Source organism: Vicia villosa, linkage group LG2 (assembly GCF_029867415.1).
Source record: "Vicia villosa cultivar HV-30 ecotype Madison, WI linkage group LG2, Vvil1.0, whole genome shotgun sequence".
Taxonomy (NCBI): domain Eukaryota; kingdom Viridiplantae; phylum Streptophyta; class Magnoliopsida; order Fabales; family Fabaceae; genus Vicia; species Vicia villosa.
In genome coordinates, this window is record NC_081181.1 from 103804526 (window position 1) to 103830647 (window position 26122).

The window sequence follows — 26122 nt, forward strand, 5'->3', positions numbered from 1 at the left end:
TACAAATCATCTTTGTTGTTGTTCTTGATCTTTTTTCTTAAATGCTTCGGATTTGTGTTCTTGATCTTTTTTCTAAGGTGCAAGTACTTAACCGTGTTTAGAAAAGATTCAGGAAGAGAAAAACGCTTAAGTCAAGATGTCTGGTGAAATTCCAACAAATACATCTACATCTGGCTCTGCTGAGCAATACAATGGAAATGGTAACAATGGTTATACTAGACCACCAGTATTTGATGGTGAAAACTTTGAATACTGGAAAGATAAACTTGAAAGTTACTTCCTTGGTCTAGATGGTGACTTATGGGATCTTCTGACGGATGGTTACAAACATCCAGTGAAAGCTACTGGCGTAAGGCTTACAAGACAAGAGATGAATGATGATCAAAAGAAGCAATTCAAAAATCATCATAAATATAGGACTGTTTTGCTGAATGCTATCTCTCATGGTGAGTATGAGAAGATATCTAACAGGGAAACTGCCTATGATATATATGAGTCATTGAAGATGACCCATGAAGGAAATGCTCAAGTCAAGGAAACCAAAGCTCTTGCTCTAATCCAGAAATATGAAGCCTTCAAGATGGAGGATGATGAAAATATTGAGAAGATGTTCTCAAGATTTCAAACGCTAACTGCTGGATTAAGAGTTCTGGACAAAGGCTACACCAAGGCTGATGATGTAAAGAAGATCATCAGAAGCTTGCCCAGAAGATGGGGTCCAATGGTGACTGCATTCAAGATTGCAAAGAATCTGAATGAGGTTTCTTTGTAAGAGCTAATCAGTGCCTTGAGAAGCCATGAGATAGAGCTGGATGCAAATGAGCCTCAGAAGAAAGGTAAGTCTATTGCATTAAAATCTAATTTTAAAAAATGCACCAACGCTTTTCAGGCTGAAGAAGTAGATTCTGAAGAATCAGAATCAGAAGAAGAAGATGAACTGTCCATGATCTCCAGAAGGGTAAACCAACTCTGGAAGAGCAAGCAAAGGAAGTTCAAGAGCTTCAGAAGTTCAAAGAAGCTTGAAAGAGGAGAATCTTCTAGTAGCAGAAAATCTGACAAGAAGAAGGTCATCTGCTATGAGTGCAATGAGCCTGGACACTTCAAGAATGAATGTCCAAAACTTCAGAAGGAGAATCCCAAGAAGAAGTTTCATAAGAAGAAGGGTCTTATGGCAACATGGGATGATTCTGAATCAGAATCAGAATCAGACTCTGAAGGCGAGCAAGCTAACTTTGCACTGATGGCCACAGTGGATGATAGATCAGAATCTACATCAGAATCAGATTCTGAAGAGGTATTTTCTAAACTATCTAGAGAAGAGTTAGTTTCCAGTTTAACTGAACTTCTGGAACTCAAGGCTCATCTTAGTATCAAATACAAAAAGCTGAAAAAGCAATTTGAATTTGAAACTAAGAAGCTGGAAGTGGAAAATTCTGAACTGAAGGAAAAAGTTTTAAAATTATCCAAAGATATTGGATCTCCTTATGAATCAGAAAAATCCATTCCTAGTCTCAATCATATTCTGAAAGAATATGACTCGAGCTTCAGAAAGTTCCTATCTAGAAGTATTGGCAGAAGTCATCTTGTTTCTATGATATATGGTGTTTTTGGAAACAAAAGGTTTGGTTTTGGCTATGAGGGTGATACCTCACATAAAATTTGAATCTGTTGATGATTTGAAAATCACATACAAGCCATTGTATGATCAGTTCAAATATGGCCACTCACATGATATTAGGCTCACTTCACATGCCAAAAGCTTTAACACTACACACACCAAGAAGCATGTGACACAACCTAAAAGATATCATGCTGCCAAACCTAAAGAATATCATGCTGTTCCTCCTGTTACTTATCATGATAAACCCAAGTTCAATCAGAACTTGAGGAAAACTAACAAGAAATGACCCAAGAAACTGTGGGTACCTAAGGAGAAGATAATTTCTGTTGCAGATATCCTTAGCAGCAAAGAAGACAAAGCACAAAATGTCATGGTACCTAGACTCTGAGTGCTCGCGACACATGACGGAAAGAAGGTCTATGTTCCAAGACCTGGTGCTTAAATCTGGTGGAGAAGTCAAGTTTGGAGGAGATCAGAAGGGCAAAATTATTGGCTCTGGAACCATAAGTATTGGTAACTCTCCTTCCATAACTAATGTACTTCTTGTAGAAGGATTAGCGCATAACTTATTGTCCATAAGTCAATTAAGTGACAATGGTTATGACATAATCTTTAATCAAAAGTATTGCAAGGCTGTAAGTCAGAAGGATGGATCAATCCTATTTACAGGCAAGAGAAAGAACAACATTTATATGATTGATCTTTCAGATCTTGAGAAGCAGAAGGTGACTTGCCTTATGTCTGTTTCTGAAGAGCAATGGGTCTGGCACAGAAGATTAGGACATGCTAGTTTGAGAAAGATTTCTCAGATTAACAAACTAAATCTGGTCAGAGGACTCCCAAATCTGAAATACAAATCAGATGCTCTTTGTGAAGCATGTCAGAAGGGCAAGTTCTCCAGACCTACATTCAAATCTAAGAATGTTGTCTCTTCCTAAAGGCCGTTAGAACTTCTGCACATTGATCTGTTTGGACCAGTCAAAACAGCATCTGTCAGAGGGAAGAAATATGGATTAGTCATCGTAGATGATTATAGCCGCTGGACATGGGTAAAGTTCTTAAAACACAAGGATGAGTCTCATTCAGTGTTCTTTGAATTCTGCACTCAAATTCAATCCGAGAAGGAGTGCAAAATCATAAAGGTCAGAAGTGATCATGGTGGTGAATTTGAGAACAGATTCTTTGAGGAGTTCTTCAAAGAAAATGGTATTGCCCATGATTTCTCTTGCCCTAGAACTCCACAGCAAAATGGAGTTGTAGAGCGAAAGAATAGGACTCTACAAGAAATGGCCAGAACCATGATCAATGAAACCAATATGGCTAAGCACTTCTGGTCAGAAGCAATAAACACTGCATGTTATATTCAGAATAGAATCTCTATAAGACCTATTCTAAATAAGACTCCTTATGAATTGTGGAAGAACAGAAAGCCCAACATTTCATATTTTCATCCTTTTGGATGTGTTTGTTTCATTCTGAATACTAAAGATCATCTTGGTAAGTTTGATTCTAAGGCACAAAAATGTTTCCTTCTTGGATATTCTGAACGCTCTAAAGGCTACAGAGTATACAATACTGAAACATTGGTAGTAGAAGAATCAATCAATATCAGATTTGATGATAAGCTTGGTCTTGAAAAGCCAAAGCAGTTTGAGAATTTTGCAGATATAGATATTGATATATCAGAAGCTGTAGAACCAAGAAGCAAAGTTTCAGAAGCTGAAAATCTCAGAAGCAAAGAATCAGAAGATCAAGTTGCTGCATCTTTAGAGAATCTCAGAATTTCTGAAGAGCCAACAGTCAGAAGATCTTCTAGACTCATTTCAGCTCACTCAGAAGATGTGATCCTTGGAAAGAAAGATGATCCTATCATAACTAAATCATTTCTAAAGAATGGCAGTCAGAATCAGTGACCAGAATCAGAAGATGAAAAGCTCTATTCATCATCAGAAGCAAATGCAATACAACACAACTGTCATCAAGTGTTTCTGATGGTGAACACGTGTCTGCACGAATGGTAAAAGCGTGAGTGAATCTGATGGGACGCCGCCCTAGGTAACTGTGTAAATCATTTCAATTACCACGTTCTCTCACCTAACGTCACTCATCATTTAATGCAGTAGATTTCATTTGATTCTGTAACTGTTCACTCTCATAATTTTATTGCATTCTTTTTCAAATCCGTCTCTATAAATACATTTCAAATCATAACGTTTATTTTTTTCGCTCCCATTCTCTCTCTCCTTGTGCATGCATTTTTGTAACCTCTTTGCCCTTTTCTCTAACCCTAAGCGAAAACCCAAAATTTGTTCTTGCAATCTCATTACTGTTTCAATGGCTGCCTCATCATCTCTCAACGCTGGTTCATCTGCTTCTCTCCATCTTCAAGAAGAAGATCAGGAACTTGTTCCACTTATCTCCTGCTCTATTCCCAAAAAGGAGTTAGAAGTTATCTGTGAACTAATGGTAGACTTTGACAGTCTTGAAGAACATGGGTATCATCTTAAAGAAGATATCATCTTTCAAGGATGGACCTCTTTATTTGCTGAGATCTGTGGACCGGTTTACCCAGATCTTGTAAAGGAATTTTGGGTGCATGCTGTTGTTGCTCCTAAATCTATTCTGTCCTTTGTCCATGGGAAGTTTGTAGTTGTTACTGAAAACATCCTGAGAATGATGTTTGATCTAAGAAACCCTGAGGGTGCTCATGAAATTGATCTAAGGGCTGAATGGGATGAAGTATTGGCTACTCTCTATAAAGATGTGAAGAAAACTGATCGTGTCAAGGGCATGAAGGATCTCTACAAAATCTGGACCAAGATTCTTCTGGAGTGTTTCTATCACAGGAAAGCAACCCATTCTGCAGATTTTGTCAACAATGAGCGGAAATACATTCTGTATTGCATTGCCACTCAGAAGAAGGTTGATGTTATCTACATAATCTTCAACCACATGTGGAATGCTGTGAGGGATTCCAGAAATGCTTTCAGAAAGAAGAAGTGTACTATTATTCCTTTTGGAAGAATTATTACAAATCTTCTGGTTCATTCCAAGATTGTTGAGGACCTGGAAGCTCAAGGGACAATCAAAGATCTTGTTGTTGATTTTGGAAGTTGCTTAAATGCTCTCACTTTGAGAAAGATGAGTGTTATTGATGTTGTTGTTCAAACCCCTCAACCTCTTCCTGGAGCAAGAAGCAGAAGAGATCCTGTTCTTGCTGACTTTGAGTCCTTCTTCAGAAGTGAGCTGCCAGAAGTCAGAACTATATATCTGAACTCACTCAAAGAAGAAGAAGGAAAAGTTGCTCCTGCTAAGGGTGGTCGCAATAAATTTTCCACTTCCAGGCCTGTTGCTTCAGAAGATGTTTCAGAAGCTGCCCCTGAAGCGGTTGTCAAGAAGGAAAGAAGGACAAAAAGAAAATTTGATCATCCTTCTGATAACCAGGAGAAGGTAGTCCAGAGTGTAGCTGCTGCTACTATTGTTGAGAAAGCTGCTCAAGAAGAAGATGTTGCTGAAAGAGTTCAGGTTGTTTCTGTTGCAAATAAGAAAAATGAAAAGGAGACTGCTGAGAAGAAGAAGAAAAGAAAGTCTTCTAACAAAAATGTGGAAACTGAAAAATCTGTTGAGAAGAAGAAGACAAGAAAAAGAAAATTGATCATTAATGCCTCAGATGAAGATGAGGAAGTTCAAGAAGCTGTGAATCAGCAAGAAGAAATCATTCAAGGACCAACAACTCAAGAAGTTGAAGGTCAGAAAGCTGCTGAAAATGAGAAGGAGAAACTGGAATCTGCCAGAAGAAGAGAAATTTCTCTTGGGAAGGCTAAGATTGTGGAAGAGCAGAAGAGTAAGAAGCAGAGGAAGCTTGAGGCTGTGTTTGAAGCAGTTCAAAAGGTGTCCAAAGGTATACATCTCTCTGAACCTGATTCTGTTCCTGCTTTACGTTCAGAAGTTGCACCAATAGCTGTTGCTCAAACCCCTGAACTTGTAAATCAACCTATAAAAGCCCCATCATAATCACCTATAAACATCCATGTTCTCACACCTCCTTCTTCTCCTGTAACCAAATCTCTTACTCCTCCTCATTCACCCATCACAAATGTTCCCATTCCTTCATCTCCACCCACAACCAACCTTGCTTCTGACCAGGCCCTTGAAAACCAGGTCCTTGATATACCACCCCTTCAAACTCTCTTTCCACCTCACACAAATACACCCACTTCTCAACCCCCACCTCATGCAAACTATGAACCCATTCCTTCCACCTCTCACAATAATCCTTCCGTATCAGATATTCCAGATTCTGCATCACATGAGCAATTGCTCCGTGACTGCAATTACACACCCAAGCCTCGTCCTGAAGCTGAGATGGTAGTGTTAGATTCTGAGAATGAAGCAGAATCATCTTTTCGTTTGGATAGAGAGCCTCAACCCTATTCTGTTCCAAACCCAGATTCCCCCATAACCAAAATAAAATCCAGCCGAGCATACCCTATTGGTTTAATCTATGAAATGGTAAAGAGGAACGTCAGAAGAGTCTTTGATACTCTCAGAATAGTTGAACATGGTGGATTAAATGATGTTGCTATGCGAAAATTCTGGAGAACCTTCCGAAGAAAAGCAAATGCTTATTTTGAAGAACTTTAGGAAATTTGTGTAGAACTCGCTCCACGACCTTGTGGAATTCTGAGACCCTATGAAGACTTATGGTTCAGTCGTCTTGGAGGGAGATATATCTTTGAAGAGAAGGAATTCACTGATGAACTTGTAGAAGCACGAATTGCTGCGGAAATGGAAGCTAACCCTTGCAGGGATATTGTGGTCTGGAGACCTAAGTATCCAGTTCTGACTGGAGATTTCAAGTCCTTGTTTGACTTTCTGAGGAAAAATCCTTCTGAGGAAGACCCCAACTTGGTCATTCCAGAAGTTGTTGACCCGCCAGAAGTTGAAGGTCCTTCTGCTCCAAGGAATCTTGCTGCCATTCTTCAAGCTCTTGAGAATGGAGATTCTGATCTTCCTGCTGCAGAATATGAAGGAGATGCTTCTATGGAAGAAGCTAATGCTGAAGATCATCTTGCTGGGACTATTCCTGTTGAGGAACATCAAGGTGATGATCTGACTATGGAAGCTGCGGTTCAGAATGCTGTCCCTCTGAACAGAAGTTGTGAAGCTTCTTCTGGTGAACCATTTCTTCTGGTGAAGACTCTAGAGGTTATTCAGAAGAACCAAGCTGAGCTATCTTCTCGCATAGACGCGCAAGATACTACCAATGCTGAGTTCCGCACTTTCATGGAGAGGCAGACTGAGAGCAATGCTAGGATTCATGACATGCTGGTCAAGATTATGTCTAAGCTAGGGTCGTCTTAGTCCTTTTGTGTCTTAGTAGTTTCTTTCTTTCTTGCATTTGTCTTCTATGCATCTTCCTTGTACTTCTGACAATTCTCTTTTTTGCAATCAATGAAAGTTATCTTCTTTTCTCTCATTTTGTTTTGTTTTTCATCTGAATCTTTTGTGTTTTTGATGTTATGACAAAAAGGGGGAGAAAATGTGATAAATGATCTGATTTATATTATCAGTTGCTGGGAGAAAGTCTCCACATTTCTAACAAGAATTTGCAAGTTCTATGTCTTTGAGTGTTTTGCAGGAAGTGAAGATCTTCTTAAAAGCTCAACATGAGACGCAAAGACATGAGGAAAAATAATTCTGTATGGAATCAAGTTCATGGAAATTGAAGCAAGCTGAGTGCTGTAAAGCTTCAAGATCAGAAGCAAGAAGGAAGAATATTCTGATATTCTGATGATAGAATATGCTCTAACACATTCTTATTCCTTATATGTTATGATGCATGTTTTAGTTCTAAATATGCTCTGAAACATTATTATTTTTGCTCTGATTCATATTATATGTTCTGATACATATTTTATGTTCTGATTCATTCATGCTCTGACTGTTTTCGTTTAGTTTGTTCTGTAACATTTCAGGATGTAGAGATGCTCTGATGATGCTCTGGTACATTCAACAATGTTCTGATACAATCTAGCATGCAATGATTCAAGAAGAAATTCAAGCTCTGAAGCTGTCCTATGGAAGCAAGAATCAGAAGCTATGAATGTTCTGAAGATCTAAGCATATGTGATCGTCTCAACTGAAATGGAAAATACTCAGGGAAGTCTTTTATTTATAAATTTCTTCCAGTATTTATTTCAGGGGAGATTATTTATCTCAGGGGGGAGATTGTTAATCTCAGGGGGAGACATATTCACACACTAGGTTTATATGCTTATGCTATAGCTGTGTAATTGTCTTTAGCCGTCCGATATTCTGATCGTAAATTCATATCATTTATGTATGTTTTTTTCATCATCAAAAAGGGGGAGATTGTGAGAACAAGATTTGTTCTGATCAATATTCTTAGTTTTGATGATAACAATGTATATGAATTTTGTATGAGATAATGTGGTACTCTAATACTATGCAATTTCCATTTCAGGAATTATATAAAGAGTATGCATAAAATCAGCGCAAGAAGCACTGACTCAGAAGGTTCAACATGCAACATCAGAACATGGTCTGGCAAGACATCAGAAGATGGTCAAGCAGAATCAGAACATGGTCTATGGAAGCATCAGAAGGACTTGAGATCAGAAGCAGAAGCACTGAAGTTCTCATGGTATCACGCTCAGAAGCACTTCAAGGTCAGAAGACAAGAAGATGCTCTGCACCAAGCTGTTTGACTCTGATGATATTCAAACGTTGTTCACACAAACATCAGATCAGAAGCAAGTACTAGCTGGCAGGCTACGCTGACTGACAAAAGGAACATTGAAAGCTATTAAAGGCAACGTCAGTAGACACAGCGAAAGCAAGGCTCGAGGTAGTTGACAAAAGAGTGAAACATTAAATGCAATGCTGTACGGAATACGCAAAGCATTAAATGCTCCCAACGGTCATCTTCTCAAACGCCTATATATTGAAGTTCTGATGAGAAGCTGGATATAACTCGTGCGCAAATATACTGAAACACTGTCAAATTCAAAAAGCTCTCTAACTTCATCATCAACCTCACTACATTGCTGTTGTAATATATTAGTGAGATTAAGCTTAAACTTAAGAGAAAATCACAGTTGTGATAATAGCTTTATTAGAAGCATTGTAACTCTTAGAATTTGTTTACATTAAGTTGTAAGAACTAGAGTGATCAGGTTGTTGATCAGTATACTCTAGAAAGTCTTAGAGGGTATCTAAGCAGATTGTTCCTAGAGTGATCAGGTTGTGATCAGTATACTCTAGAAGACTTAGAAGTTGTCTAAGTGGAAAACCATTGTAATCTCGTGTGATTAGTGGATTAAATCCTCAGGTGAGGTAAATCACTCCAAGGGGGTGGACTGGAGTAGTTTAGTTAACAACGAACCAGGATAAAAATCATTGTGCAAACTGTTTTTATCTTACAAGTTTTAAAGCTACACTTATTCAAACCCCCCTTCCTAAGTGTTTTTCTATCCTTCAGCTGTCTGGTGGTCACAAGTCACCCACGAAGGCAAAACCAGTACGCCCATACTTTCACCAAAAATCCTTAAGTTTAGGTTTGTCCCGTCGGTCACGAGTCACCTGTCGGTCAGATCTAACACTCAGTGTGGAAAAACATTGTGTTTGTTATCTGCCTTGGAAAACCGTTTCTTAGGTAGACACTTCGACAAAACAGATACAATTCCAAACTTTAGCACGTGATCTTAAGATCAACTAGTCGATCTTGCAAGTAACCCTTAGTTTTGATGCTTTGGGAGGACCAGCGGTTTTTTTTACCAATTTCCACAGTAAACAGGTACATTTAGTACAGGGCGCGTCGCACAAACCTATGGTGCGTCACGCCCTCTGCGAAATTCTGTTTTTGTATAAATAGTTCAGCTTTGTGTTTTTAGGTTTTTATCACCTCTTCTTGGACAAAGTTGAGCTCTAATCCATTCTTTGTAGTTTAGAGGTTCAAGCAACACTATTGGGTGTCTCATCATGTCGATTTAGCTCGGATGGTCTCCGATTGTGCCGACAAACACGAGAAGTTTCCGCTTGTTCTTCTTTTTCCCTGGGACCCATTCCAATGGTGGAGTTTGTATGTATATTTTTACCCTCTTGTATGTATATTTTTTGATCTTGGTATCGTTTATATATTCGCTTTACAAATCATCTTTGTTGTTGTTCTTGATCTTTTTTCTTAAATGCTTCGGATTTGTGTTGTTGCAGAAATGGACATCATAGATCTTAATTATGAATGATATCTGTTAGTTTCTAGGTTTCAGACATGGATTTAGAGCTAATAACCATAATGGGTATCGATTTTAATGCCTCTGTGTTTTTTGTGTTGGTGGAGAAATCGCTGATGTGAATAGTACGGTTGAGCTTTCTTCGGTGTTGCAGAAATGGACACTGATGTGGCGTCTCGAATGATGCCTAGTGATTTTGATGTGTATTGTGAGTGTTGAGCGATAGATCTCCAGATTTAATTATTCGACGGGTTAAGTAGAAACACGATTCCAGACTGAATTCTTTTAAGCTACAATAGATTGTTTATTTGCTTTTATTTACTTTTCCCGCATTTAACTTTCCGCACCCAATCATGAAACTAAGAACGCGAGATAGTCGAACGACAGTTCTTCTCAACCAATCTATGTGGACTACGATACGATATAGCCTATATCACCCGGTAATAATAAACCTATTACTTTTTGCTTGTCGCTTTACCGCTTCAACAAAATGGCGTCGTTGCTGGGGATTGGTTTTGAGATTAATCGTATTGCGATGGTTTCACGTTTTAAGTTTCGTAAATATGTCCATGTCGTATATTTTGTGCATAGACGCATACTTGTATAGTTATACTTGTTGCGTTTTGTTTGTTGAACTTACTAAACAAGTTGAACTCGGATTAGCTCTTAAATTTACATATCTTCACTTTTCAACTTGTTTAGTCAATTTCACCATTCTATTGTAAATTGTGTTTTTCTTATTGTTTGAGTATTTGCACATACGTGTTGTTGTAAATTATATTGTTTCGTAACGTTTGTTCAAGCGTGTGGTTAGGTCATTTCTTTAGGTTGCGTTTGAGGCGAAAACATTGACGTACCACAGGGAAGTTACTTACCATTCGCGAAATAATAAAGGCGTCGAGCTAACAACGTTAAACGAGCGCTTCTTGGGAGGCACCCCAACGGTTGTATTTTTCTGTTTTAATTTTCTGTAAATGAGATTTGTAGGTGTTAAGTGGAGGCTACACTGTAAATGCAGTCTCTAGACTGGTTTTTCATTTTCCGGTGTAGAGCGCGTTGCGCGCTTTATGGCGTGTCGCACGCTGTGTTGCTTTTGGCCAGTGAATTCTTTTTAATTATTCGCTTGGCTCGCCTCTTTCCCACTTACCCTAAGGCTTTATAGTATAGTATTTTATAGTTTTTTTTAATTGTTTTGTTTGTGTTTAGATTCAAATTTTGGCTCGTTCGCTTGTGGTCGCATTTGGTAATTCTCCAATTTTGATTGATTCAACATGCCGATTGTGCGGTAATGATTGATTGAATTTGTACATAGCAAGGTACTCATTTACCGCTTTCTATATCATAGCATGTTTAGGATACTTTTCATTTGTACAAATTTCATATTACTCATTCTTTTTGTATAACTTGCTCATGACTTGAATCACAATAAGTTTTCCCTTCTTACCATAAATGTGAGGTGGCTTTCCATTGTGTATATATGCGAGTGACCGACATTTCTTGTTTTAACTTGATATTATTATGTTTAATCTTTCGTTTGTATTGATTTTGTGAATGCACGAAAGTGATCAAGGCACTTGTTTGATTTTGAGCACAACTACCTTAGCCAAATATCAATTTACCTTGTGAGTGTGTGACCATTGGTAACACATTTGAACCTTTTTGTCATTGTCCATTTTGTTTTTGAACTTGAGACATAGTTCACCTTTTTGATGGATTTTGATTATCGTTTTTCTTGACCCTTAACTATGATGTTTAGTTGGATTTTTATATTGCCTTAGAAAGTAGGGAATATTCACTTGATGTTATGGTTGATGTTTGCTTGCTTATGTTGTGGTTGATGTGAGGTTGAGGAAAGAAAATAAAAAGAAAAAGAAAAAGAGGACGAGGTTTGAAAAAGAAAATAACAAAAAGAGTTGAATAAGATTTGTGCTAATAAGTATTGTGTTTGGTGTGAAACTTGTGATGAAGAGAAAAGTTGGATTGAAATTACTTTGTTTGAAACTTTGTGGAAGTAATTACTCCCTTAGGTTTAGGCAAGTTTTTGTTTCGATTAGCTTTAAGACTTATCACTTGTTTGTTAATCGAGCCGCATTACAACCTTTAAAGCCCTAGTGATTCGTGTCGTTGCATTTTTGATACTGTTTGTGGATGAATGCATAATTTTGTCTTTTGTTTGGAAGTTTGTAGGATGTGTGTCAAAGTCCTCACCTTTCGGTGTTTTTCATCTACCGATGAATTTTTGCTAGGCGTGATTCGTGATTGAGCTTGTTTTTAGAATGTTTTGTATGATTTTTGTACTTAGGATTCGTTTCGTTTTCATGTTGTCGTTGTAGGATTGTGGTAAGTATTTACTTTGTTTGTACGTTTTTGTTTGAACCTTACAATTGTTTCGTTTTTCAGAATCTTGTTGATACTTGATTCTTTGGATTTTTACTTTTGCGATTTGAGTGTCTGGCCTTGTTTGAGGACAAAGAGATTCAAGTTGGAGAGAGTTTGATAAGTGCCAAAATGTAGTTATTTTGTGTATGTAATTAGTGGCACTTATCGATACTTTTTACTAATACCATTTGAATAATTCCCCGTTTTTGTGTAAATTCGTATACTTTGAGTTTTATTACGTTTTCGTGTAAATATGTACCATTTGATAGTTTTGTTGTATTTCTGTAGGTTTTTCTGCATTGTCGGAGCCTCGAGGAATAAAGTGTCGAAGACACGGCTGCTGACGCATTTTGAAGAAATAAAGTTGTTGTTCTGGTGTAGCTCGCGTCGCACCGGATTAGGGCGCGTCGCGCGCTGTAGGAGCAAAAGAATAAGTTTTTGGAAAAACTGAGGGTGCGTCGCGCCGGAGTAGGGCGTGTCGCGTGCGCAGGGCGGTTTGGTACATTTAGTACAGGGCGCGTCGTGCCCACTACGAAATTCTGTTTTTGTATAAATAGTTCAACTTTGTGTTTTTAGGTTTTTATCACCTCTTGGACAAAGTTGAGCTCTGATCCATTCTTTGTTGTTTTGAGGTTCAAGCTACACTATTGGGTGTCTTATCATGTCGATTTAGCTCGGGTGGTCTCCGTTTGTGCCGACAAACACGAGAAGTTTCCGCTTGTTCTTCTTTTTCCCTGTGACCCATTCCAATGGTGGGGTTTGTATGTATATTTTTCCTCTCTTGTATGTATATTTGTGGATCTTGGGATCATTTATATATTCGCTTTACAAATCATCTTTGTTGTTGTTCTTGATCTTTTGCTTAAATGCTTCGGATTTGTGTTGTTGCAGAAATGGACATCATAGATCTTGATTAGGAATGATATTTGTTAGTTTCTATGTTTCAGACATGGATTTAGAGCTAATAACCATAATGGGTATCGATTTTAATGCCTATGTGTTGTTTGTGTCGGTGGAGAAATCGCTGATGTGAATAGTACTGTTGAGCTTTCGTCTGTGTTGTAGAAATGGACACTGATGTGGCGTCTCGAATGATGCCTGGTGATTTTGATGCGTATTGTGAGTGTTGAGCGATAGATCTTCAGATTTAAGTATTCGACGGGTTAAGTAGAAATACGATTCCCGACTGAATTCTTTTAAGCTACAATAGATTGTTTATTTGCTTTTATTTACTTTTCCCGCATTTACCTTTCCGCACCCAATCATGAAACTTAGAACGCGAGATAGTCGAACGACAGTTCTTCTCAACCAATCTCTGTGGACTACGATACGATATAACCTATATCACCCGGTAATAATAAACCTATTACTTTTTGCTTGCCTCTTTACCGCTTCAACAACCCTTCCAGGAGAGGCACCCTTGACGGAGTACATGTGGAGGCTGGATGCTTTGATGCTGGATGATGTCGTCTGGTCACCATATATAGGTCACCGCAAGCATCGTCTTTTTGACGCATCTTCCTTATATTCAGGTTATGTCAGATTGGAGAGCCATGTGGCTAGACACTTGCTTGAGAGGTGTATACGCCAGTTTGGTTATATACAGGGCATCCCACGACCGGTCCCGGAGGCTCCAGCTGGTGGCATTGATCGCTGGTTTCAGGGTCACATCCTAAGCTCCCCCGTGAGATCATGGATACAGCCGTTGTGGTTCAGCAGCCTGGGTAGTGTCAGGATGGGTACCTGGAGTGGTTTCTCAGAGTGTCACACCCTAGGGTCAGTCCCTGTTACCCTAGGATTTCGACTTACCAATAAATGGGCAACTGGGGCTCAAAATTGGTAATTGGGCCTCAATTTGGTAAAAAGGCCCTAAATTGGTAATTGGGCCTCAATTAAATATCTACATTGCCATTTGGGTCGAAGTGGTTCGACTAAGTAATGCTTAGTAGTCGAAGCTGTTCGACTAGAAATATTATCAGAGGCTTCAGCGTTCGATCAAGAAGTATGCGAAGACTTAAGAATTTTGCTGCAGAAACTGAAGTGGAAGTCGAGAGGTATTAGAAGTTAAGAGGTAGTTTTAAGCAGTTTTCTAGCAGTTCTTACAGGACGCGTGGAGGTCTCACGATTGAAGATCTTGCATGTCGAAGACACGTGTTGACTGATAACCAGTCGACCGTTAGTAGTAGTTATTTATTTTTACTATTTAAGCAAGTTCCATAGAAATAGTTAGGGGTCCGCATTTTCTACATAAACACAAGTAAACTCAAATCTCTGTGCAAAAATGAGTAACGAGTGCAACTTTGGAATGTACGTATGCGTACCAGTTTAATTAATGCAACCATTTTACATTATATCTCATCTTTCAGTGCACATTTACTGCTTTTTTATTGCTTTGATTTACTTTAAAGCCTTTAATTTCAGTGTTTACTTTTATTTTAAAGTTACTGTTGCATTTAATACAAACCAGATACACATAATATAACAAAATAAAGCAATTAGTCCTGGAGTATTCTAGTTGATTCCGCAAAAGTAACCTTTAAAAAGGAAACTAGCGCTTGTTTACCATTTTTTTGGGTAAACAAATTGGCACGCCCAGTGGGACACGTCAATTGCTGTTTGTTTTATATTTGTTAGTATAATAGTTATGTATGATATTAAGAAGTGGTCGGAAATTAACTAACATGGCTGAAGTTAATACAAATAATTCTGATCTTTCTGGAAATCAAGGAGGTGTTCTAACCGGAGCAACACCACAAAATGCCGCAGATTCATCCCCAGTGGGAACAACAAATACTGGTGGATCGACGGCAGCAATAATGGTATCATCACCAACGAATGTACGGTCACCGTTGAATCCATTACGACCTCCGTTTCATGGAATGATGCCTCCACCAGGTTTTAACCCTCAGTTTGGAATGCCCACGTCTATGATGTAAGGTTTGCACACAAATCCTTCATTATATTCTGACAGCATGATGGCTACAAGCACATCAAATCCAGTGGGTCGACCTATAGGCATAGGATATAATCACCAGGTGTTGCCATCTTTAAGTACTACGTCAATGTTGTCAATTCGACAACAAATGGACGAAAGTAATCATGAAATGGTGAATGCCCTTACTCAACAAATGGGAACTGTTTTTACTCCCATGATAAATAACACGAATCAAAGTTATGAAATATTGGCGGGACAAATGGCCAGAATTGCAGATTTCTTTGGAGCGCCCCCACAACCAAACCTTTCGACTACTCAAGGGTCGAATGTGAGAGGGGTCGAACCTATAGGACAAGGAGATCAAATTGAGCAAGAGATCCCTAGAATAGTACAAAGGCATCAAGATGCTGACCAGGTTCTTAGGAACATCCAGCAAGATGTCCATATTGGACACAATAATATCTCTAATGTAGTTGAACAAATATTAGTTCAGAATGGAATAAATGTAGGTTTGCATAGACCAAATTTCGTTTCCCCGCTGTCAGAATATGTAAGGCAGACAGAATTGCCTAGGGGGTGGAAAGTCCCAAAATTCACCAAATTTGCTGGTGAGACTGGCGAGTCGACGGTCGAAAATATTGCTAGGTTCCAGACAGAGGCTGGTGAAATAGCAAACAATGAAAATCTAAAGATGAAGTATTTTCCAAGTTCTTTAACGAAAAATGCATTTACTTGGTTCACGACCTTATCTCCCCAATCTTTGTTCTCATGGAACCAATTAGAACGATTTTTTCATGAACAATTTTATATGGGACAGTCGAAAATCAGCTTGAAAGAATTGGCTGGAGTTAGGCGAAAAGGTACAGAACCAGTCGATGACTATCTAAACCGTTTTAGGTTACTGAAAGCTAGATGTTTTACACAAATTCCTGAACATGAGTTAGTCGAAATGGCTGCAGGTGGGTTAGATTATTCCATAAGGAAGAAATTAGACACCCAACATTTGAGAGACATGGCACAACTGGCAGATAGAGTACGCCAGGTCGAAAGGCTAAAAGCTGAAAAAGCCAGAGCTAGTAAATATCATAAGAAAGAAAAAATAGCTTATGTTACTACAAGTGAGTTCGACTCTAATAGCGACAGTGAATACGAAGAGGGAGAGGTCAACGTGGCTGAATTAAAGCCAGGGCCACCATATATCTGTAAATTGCTTAAACCTTCAAAAGATAAAAATCTGGTTGAAAGTAAGAATGAAAAATTTTCTAGTAAAACGTATTCATTTGATATAACTAAATGTGATGAAATATTTGATTTGTTGGTTTCTGATGGGCAAATCATAGTACCCCCGGGACTTAAAAATCCTCCTCTTGAACAAAAGAAAAAAAGAGGATTTTGTAAATTTCATAATTTCTTGGGTCATAAAACTTCTCAATGTGTCCTTTTCAGGGATTTAGTGCAAAAAGCTTTGAAAGAAGGAAGGTTACAGTTTGGAGAAAAGCCAAAGTCATCAATGCAAGTTGATACACTATACTGAGCTTGCTGATGTGATGATGGTCGAGACTACTGATGGTTTCGTTAGAAAGCAAAACGGCGCTACTGATGGCAAAGTTTTGAACATGGTTTATCCTGAACCAAAAGAGAGTCTTTTGAAATTCCTTGAGAGATGCCACAATAACAACTCTCAAGTTGGATTATGCCCAAGGTGTGATGCTGTTTTCAATGTCGATACTGCAAACAAAGTGAGGTTCGACCCTCGTCGAGGCAAGAATCGTCAATTCATGTATACAGGAGAAAACAGTGGTCGAAGGGCTGGAGAATACAGGAAGATGTTTGAAAAACCAAGGACTTTCCGTCCCAAGACGGATGTCCCTGAAGACAAATGGGTGAAACCCATTAACTTCAGAGGTAAACGCCCAGAATGGCAGATTCAAGGCGATGGAACCAATGCTGAAGGTTCTTGGACTGATAGTGGATCTAAAAGAAAAGATTACATATCTCCAAACTACAAAGGAAAGAACCCCATGACTCGAACGCAGTGGAGACGTTACCAAAGAAACCACAAGAATGGACAAGAAGGTTCGAAAATGGTGCAGGCAGGATTTTCTCACTATCAGTCAAAACCTTTTCACAGGAAGTTGACTGAAGAACAGGCTAAAATAGCAAATGAAAGATTAGCTGCTGGGATGATCCTAGGAAAGAAACTCATCAAAGAACTAGTTGATGATGATGCCCCGGCTCTCAATATGGGGAAAGAGCCTGAATATTCTCCACTGTCGGACGAAGAGGTCGACGACAAATTTGACATAGAGTCAGATGAGTTGCTAATCGACTGTGGAATTGTCTCTGTACTTCCAGCAGAGTTCGACAGAGTATCTGAGGTATCTGAGAACGAAGATGATTTTCTTCCTGACGAGAACGTGGAAGAAACACCTGTCTGTTACTATGTAATGGGAAAAGAGGTGATAGAAGAGCAAAAGGCTGTGTTTGAGAGGCAAGGTCGAGGAATGATGTATCATTTGAAGCCTTTATTCATAAGGGCGAAAGTGGATGGTGTTCCAATAAACAAAGTGTTTGTCGATGGTGGGGCTGCTGTAAACTTAATGCCCTATTCTTCACTTTAGAAAGTGGGAAAGTCTGATAAAGACTTAAGACCCCATAATATGGTACTGTCGAATTATGAGGGCAAGACAAGTGGAATACTTGGAGTAATTCAAGTAAAACTAGCTGTGTGTTCGTCTGTCAGGTCAACCGTCTTCATGGTGATTGCATCGCAAGCAAATTTTAAACTGCTGTTGGGTCGAGAATGGATCCATGGTATTGGGGCAGTTCCTTCCACCTTACATCAGCGTGTGGCCATTTGGAGGTCAGATGGTATAGTGGAGAATATTGAAGCTGACCAAAGTTATTACAAAACTGAAAGTGGTCGTAGACACTTCGACCAGCATTTGGCAAATGTAGCTCCTTGCTACAAAGCAGAAGATGTATATCCTTCTGATGAAAGTGTGTCTAAGTATCTGAACTTAGACCCAAATTATGGTTTCATTTGGAATAAAGAAGATCCTAATGAACCATTGAACCATGAAAGTCCTCTAGAGCAGAGGACAACAATCAAAGACGATGACCACTGAGTCAGAATACCTGGCTCGAATAACGGCCTATTTGGCCGAAAACAAAGAAAAAGCGGCTTTAGAAGCCGAACTAGAGAAAAATATGACGATTGAGGCCATGATAGTAAAAAATGAAAACGATCAAGAAGTCGATCACCAAGTCGAACGACTTGACGGGATATACGATGACGAACCTTTAGGTTTCGAAATGGATCCATCAGGATCGGTAAAAAGGATGCAAGCTCAAGATCCTCTTGAGGAAATTGACTTAGGTGATGGAGTCATTAAAAGGCCTACTTATGTAAGTACAAGGCTTACAAGTGACCTAAAGACCAAGTTGATTCGACTTTTGAAAGAATACAAAGATTGTTTTGCATGGGATTACAATGAAATGCCTGGTTTAAGTCGACATGTGGTGGAACATCGACTACCACTAAACCCAGGGAAGAAACCTGTCAAGCAGCTTCCTAGAAGATTTGCGCCAGAGGTTATGGAAAAAATCAAAATAGAAATTGAGAGATTGCTGAAAAGCAAGTTTATTCGAACTGCGAGGTATGTCGAATGGTTAGCTAATATAGTGCCCGTCATAAAGAAAAATGGTAGCTTTCGTGTATGCATAGATTTCAGAGATTTAAATAAAGCTACTCCTAAAGATGAATATCCCATGCCAGTTGCTGAAATGTTAGTTGACTCCGCAGCCGGATTTGAATATCTCAGTTTATTGGATGGATATTCAGGTTATAACCAAATTTTTATAGCTGACGAAGATGTACCTAAGACGGCGTTTCGATGCCCAGGTGTGGTGTCGTTTTCTTTTACCTCCCCGTTTCACTTGGGAGGACGGCACGCTAAACCCTTCACGCGAAATTTGGAAGGAGAATGCGCCCGTGGTGGGATGAATTTTGTTTCAATTCTTCCTACGATATCACACGAACTTTCTTATTGGTCCTACTAGTAGGAAAGGGGAAAAAAGATCTCAACTAAACCCTAGGAGTTTGCTAAGTGTGGGGATTTCACCTAGACTAGAAATTCTGGAGTCCGGGAGGTCGGTTATACATAGGGAAGTGTTTAAACACCCTACATATCTGTAGTACTCTACAGGAACCTTCTCTGTGTCATTGTGATTGTGTTTGCTGCTAATGATTGGGAAAGTTTCTCCTTTGTGTTAGGAGAAAGAATTGAATTGATTTGAAAAAGACAGACAGACAGACAGACTGACTATTTTTGGTATTTTATTAGCTCGCTGAGATTCCTTGTGAATCTCATGCCTACATATCCCTAGTGGAAGTCAGAGCTTAATGTAGTTCGGGGAACTAACTAGGGAAATTAATTGTTTTTGGTGCCTTGCTTGAAGCTCAAGGTTGAAGCTTGGAATTAAATCTCTGTTTACAGTAAAGAGACATGAAATCATCTTTACAGAGAGGTATTTGTACTATTCTACCACAAACATTTAAAGGAGTGACAGAATAACTGGATTCATTTCATTCAAGAGGGGAGTCTACTTGGTTGATCAAGTATGACAGCCATCGTGCCTCTAAAATGAAAGAAAGATGCTCATCCAAATTAGGGAAAGTGTACAAGTTTGGGGATGTGCCAGAGCATGTCTTTCAGAGTCCTAAATGGGAGACTTTGATTGAAATTGAAATTGAAATGTTTGTTTGTTTGAATGTGGTAGAGTAATAAAAATATCTCTCTATAGAGATAAGCTATGTCTATCTACTGTATAAAAGATTTGACTTTAGCTGGCTTGTATGAGGCCCAAGCTTGAGGCTTTTTGATTGATTAATTAATATTATTGACTCTGGGAGATGACTCCACTGGGAATTAATTACAGGGTATTTTTGTGTTCTGTACAAAGCCCAGAATTGAGGCTGACTCTTATTTATGGATACTCTATTTGTGTGCCTTGTACAAAGCCCAAGGTTGTGGCTAACTGTTGAGGATAATTGAATGAATGACTCTATTTTATGTGCCTTGTACAAAGCCCAAGGTTGTGGCTAACTCTAGCTAGGGAAAACATTATTTTCTGCCTTGTACAAAGCCCAAGGTTGTGGCAGACTCTTAAATAAATGAATTGAGTATGGATGACTCTAAGGGGAAAAGATCCTAGGTGTTAGGAATCTTTGACACATGAAAGTATGGTTTATCTGCCTTGTACAAAGCCCAAGGTTGTGGCTACTGAGTGATGAAGAACTCACTGGGGAGACTCTATTATCTGCCTTGTACAATGCCCAAGGTTGAGGCTGACTCTTAACAGGGGAGTTTTATTGTTTAGGTGCCTTGTATGAAGCCCAAGGTTGAGGCTAACTGTTTTTGTTGGTTTTGACTCTACTGAGGAGATTTTATTTATTAAAAGACTGTTTTTCTTTGGAAGCTAACCCTTTCCAGGGATTTTGACTCAGCTGGTGAATTTGTCTGTTAAAAGACTGACTTTATCATGTTTTTTTTTTGGAGGCTGACCCTTTCCAGGGGTTTTGACTCTTTTGGGGAAATTATCTCCTAAGAGAAATGAATCTTTATTTTTTTGACATTTTTTATTAATTGACTTTGGAGGCTAACCCTTTCCAGGGGTTTTGTGATTGAAATGGATGGATGTGTGGAAGCTAACCCTTTCCAGGGATTTATTGAAATGGAGGTTGATTTTAATTGACTTTGGAGGCTAACCCTTTCCAGGGATTTATATTAAAAATGAAAGAATGTGTGGAAGCTAACCCTTTCCAGGGATTTATTGAAATGGAGGTTGATTTTAATTGACTTTGGAGGCTAACCCTTTCCAGGGATTTTTATTGAAATGATTGGCAGAAAGATTATCTAGTGGAGACTTCTTGTTTAAAGCCCAAGATGAAGGCTGACTCAATGCTGAGGATGACCCAAAGCATGGATCCTAGACTCTGCTAAGGAAGATTGATGAAGATAAGGGTGACAGAGACTGTCCATGTCTCTCATTCCAAAAGGTATACTCAATGCAAAATTGAGACAAACTTAGCTTGTTTAAAGTCTGGTTTAAATTGGAAGAAACTCACCAGGGTAGGCTAAAAGGTGGCTAAAGACCTGTTCCTATGTTTATAAGAAACCTGATGGGTCCTTGTATACAAGCTCAAGAGGAAGCTGGAAATGCTTTTAAGAAGCCTGTGGGTCCTTGTACAAAGCCCAAGAGGAGGCTAATCGAGGGTCCTTGTTATAGCACAAGAGAAAGCTATGTGGTTTTGAACTTATTTTGGCTCTAAGCAAATGGGTAAGAGGTTTCACCGGGAATAATTCCTCTTTGGGTGGATGTGTCCTATTTATTTGGATTCTAAGGTTTTTGCCAAGATGTTTCACCGGGAATAATTCATCTTGGGGGGTTTGAACTACAGATCTCTAATTAGGAAAGAGCCTTCACCGGGAAGACATTCTCAATCCTAGGCCATATTCCTATAATATATATATAGTTTAACTGTCCTAAGGTTTATACTCAAACGTAGTTCTAAACTAATATATGCACAATTTATATTTGACAGTAATTTAAATAAAGACTGTAAATTGAAAGCTTGTAAAGCCTAACCTGGATGGAGTGGAGGCCATTGAAGAAGTATGTACAGAGCCTCAACAGTAATTTTTGTTGTTTTGTTGATAACAGTTGAATATATATATATGATAAACAGTTAATGGTTTTTGAAAACAGAAGAAGTGAAGATGGACAAAGGTCACCTAGGTATCTGAAGAGTTTCACCGGGAATAATGCCCTTCAAATACCAGAAGAATGTTTTGAAAACAGAAAGAAGATTTTGAAAATACAGTTTTGAAAACAAGCTAAGAAGAGAAGGTTTTTGGGACTTACACTCTATTAGAGGCCCAGTACTTTACAGTACTGGTGTAAAAGCAATTGAAAATGATTTTGAATGATACAAGGTTTTGTTGTTTGAAAACCCTAATCATTTGATTTATTCGGAGATTGAAAACAGTTTTGAGAATTGACAAAAGTCAACTTAATTAAAGTAAAAATAAAGATTTTTTACTTAATTAAGACCTAAACAATTAGGGTTTTATCATAAACTTTATTTACAAAATGATTTAGGTTAAAACAAAGTGAAAATATGTATTAAAGTATTTAAGAAAACACCTAAAACATACTATTTTAAACCTAATAAAAATACATGAAATAAATAATATTTTTATGATTTTTTTGATTATTCACAAAATAGATATGTTAAATAAAAAGTGTGTGAAAAATGAAGTGAAAATGATTTAATTTGATAAGTGAATTAATTATGTGAAGTTGTGAAGAAAATGAAAAGGAAAAGTGATAAAAAAGTATTTTGGCCTCACCATGGTTTGAACCCACGCCCTTGAAGCCAACTGAAATTCTGGACTCAGACACGTGATGTCTTACAGGATGTCACGACATCACTATCTGTATCTTTTTCAAACAGATGAACAAAGTACAAGCAGAAAAGAAAATAACACAAGATAATTGTTAACCCAGTTCGGTTCTGACAAACCTACATCTGGGGGCTACCAAGCCAGGGAGGAAGTCCACTATAAGCAATATTAATTCAAGGTAATACAACTCAATATTACGCCTTTCACTTAATATCTACCCAATGCAACTTCAATCTAAATACTAGATCAGAGATCCTACTCACTCCCCCTCAATCACAGCAGTGATGAACACTTACAAACAAATAATAACAGACGAAGACACTCTTCAGAGACACAACTTGATCTTGCTTAAAAGCTTTGATCAAGAACAATAGTACTCTTGCTTAGAAGCTTCGAGTACCTCTTACAACACAAACCAGACACACCTAGACCAAGACAATCATCATGATGATTGTTTGGCTTACAAGAAATCTAGTACAAGAAAACTAAACTCACAAGAACTTCAAATATTTCTCAACACCAAAAACCCTGACGGCAGCATTAGCCCTAGCGAGGGATAAATAGTCTTCAATAAAACAGCAGCTGGGCCTGAATCCATAGAATAGTTTTTGCCCAAAAACCCCAGATCTTCAACACAAGAGAACTGATAAATAGAAAACATCAAATTTGTCCTTAAACAGATCAGAATCCATTATTACCAAATATAGCGCATCAGGTCTTATCATACGAAGTAATAGAAAATAACGACCAGATGCGAATGTCATGACATCGGCCTTGACATCAGCCACAGGCCTGTAAAAGGAAACACTTCATACCAACAGAATGCATGTCATGACATCAGTTTTGACAAGATGGAACCACAATAGGTTTTACCAAAAAATACAGCCAATCAACAACATCTACAAACTCCCCCTTTGGCACATTTTTTGGCTAAAACTCTAATAGTCGTCAAACAGAAACCAGAGCACACACAACAGCAATCAACAGAAAAATAAATTCTGTCAACAACAAGAGCAACTTGATTAATCACCAGAAAACCAGAAAACATCTACTTAATCAGCTATTACAGAGACCAATTGTCATTGTCACAGAGAATACCAAAAAAAACACAGAAGGCCATAGTCCCAAATATCAATATATCCATTACAAAATAACCAAAATAACCTCTACTAACCACTACAGCCACTACTCCCCCTTTTTAGCCACAAAAAGGAGCCAAAACAGATCTAATCATCAGCCCCATCACTGTCTTCATCACTTGACCCATCAGAATTGTCATCACTGGAGCTACTAGTCTCTTCAGCAGCATCACTACTCTCACTCTCAGCACTCTCAGCCTCAGCATCCTCAGCTTCTGCCTCAGCCTCTTGGTCTTCATCCATATTGGCACCATTCTTGTCACCAACAAGATCATCATCTGTAGACTGCTCAAGACTGTGGATGAGATTTTCAAGTTTCAGCTTCCTGTTCTCCAGCTCTTGACACGTCTCTTTTAACTCAGCAATAAGGAGAGCTTTGGTCACAGATTTTCTGGGTTGAGATGTCCCAGCAGATGTCTTGTCATCAGATCTCTGCAGCAGCTTGTAGTGAAAGGACAGAGCAGTCTCCCTCTTGCACACAGTATCTTTACTTTTCAGAATTCCTGGGTGTTGCTTGAGGATGATTCCACATATCAGAGATGGGAAGGCAATGGGAAGCTTGGTAGCAGAGGTACCAGCATGCCTCATGGTTTGATCAAATATGTAAGAGCCATAGTCGAATTTTGTCTTGGTTCCCACAGCATATATGAATCTTCCTAGGCCAACAGCAATAGTGGAAGTGTGATTGGTAGGTACCCAGTTAGCAGCACCAATTTTGTGCAGCAATGCATACCTGCCATTAAGAGAACTGACAGACAGTTTGCTCTTAATAGGCCACCTCTTAACCGTACCACCAGTGATTTCCTTGCAGACCTCATTGTCAGTCACCTCAAGCTCAGGTTGAGCTTTACCATCTCTTCCTAGATATAAGTTGATAACAGCAGGAGAAAAATCTATACACTTTCTTCTAACATACACCTTATGGAAATCATCAGTTGTGCCATTACCACAATCTTGAGACAGATTCACAATAAATTCCTTCACAAGCATTTCATAACATTTTGAAAAATGAGAAACAGTTTTCATCAAACCTGCATCCTTGATGAGCTTCATGATCTCTTGACATTCCAGAGCATCATTTGCTAGTTCTCTCTCTAGAGCCAACCTTCTTTGATAAACAAACTTCCACTGGATAGCATTTGATGCATAGTGCAAGTAAATATTATCCAAAGGGACATCACGAACCTTTGTGGAGGATTTTGTGACAGCAATCTTCTTCTTGGAAGGGATGTCAGGGACATCACTTAGGACATCATCTTCTGTGGCAGAAACACTTCTTTCCTTTCTCTTCTTCATAGTAACTTTGCTTTCAGACTTTGCAGGTTCAGTGGAAACTCTCTTCACCCTTTCTTTAGCAGCAGTCTTCAGGGGAGCAACCTGTGGCTTGAGAAATTGTTGATCACAGACTTGCTTTCCTTTACGAGCCTTAACCCTGTTGGAGATGCTGGAAATGAGGTCATCATCAGCAATATCAATAGGATCCTCAAGATCATCAAGATCCACTACATCATGTACTTTAGGGTTTTCATCTTTCTCAGCAGGAACAGCAGGAACAACAGGAACCTCTTCATCTTTCTCAGGTTCAGCATTGACAGCCTCGGTTGTTTCAACATCTTTGGCAGCAGGGGTCTTATCATTTCCAGCAGATGTCTCAACATCTTTAACAACATGCGTCTCATCATTATCAGCAAATGTCCTATCATTACTAGCCGAAGTCTCAACATTTTCTTGATCTTTGCTTACCTCATCATGCTCACCTTGATCATCATCTGAAGCGGGCATTTGGGCTAGAGGAACAGAAATTCCTTCGACCTTGTGTCCTTCATTCAAGATTCTGGTGACAATGTTTGCAATTGCATTATGAACATATGTCGAGCCTTCTCTACCCTGGACAGGAAAAGTTTCTGGGACAGATCCTCCGGTAGACTTTCTTGCATGCATCTTTCTTGGATGACTGCGAGCAGAATCGGAAGAAGGGACAGAGTTCAATGGCACGACATCCAGTACCACATCTTGATTGCTCACAACATTTGGTGCCCTAGAACCTGATGCTGTTTCAGAAATCGGAGTAGGTTTCTTTGAGGAAGGACTCTGAGACATGGTGGGAGAAGATGAGGAACTGGGTGGAGCGTGATGAATGAAGAAACACAGAGAGAAAGAATGAGTGTGGAGAAGAAGCTTTGAAGGAATGAAAACCGTTTGTGTAACTTGCAAAAAGGGGGGAAAATACACTTTAATGTGTAATGATATCCAAGATTTGGAGAGAGAAATAGTGCTGGCCCCACTCACAATTAATTGCCATAATCTTTTACAAGTACAGATGT

The 26122-nt window shown here is 38.8% G+C and overlaps 1 protein-coding gene across 1 annotated transcript; it reads right to left on the reverse strand.

The window, feature by feature from the left end:
* Nucleotides 1-23885: 23885 nt before the first annotated feature.
* Nucleotides 23886-25898, reverse strand: LOC131649718 (uncharacterized). Its single transcript, XM_058919475.1, has one exon. The coding sequence runs from the start codon at nt 25896-25898 to the stop codon at nt 23886-23888; it is 2013 nt and encodes a 670-aa protein (XP_058775458.1).
* Between the last annotated feature and the right edge of the window lie 224 nt (nt 25899-26122).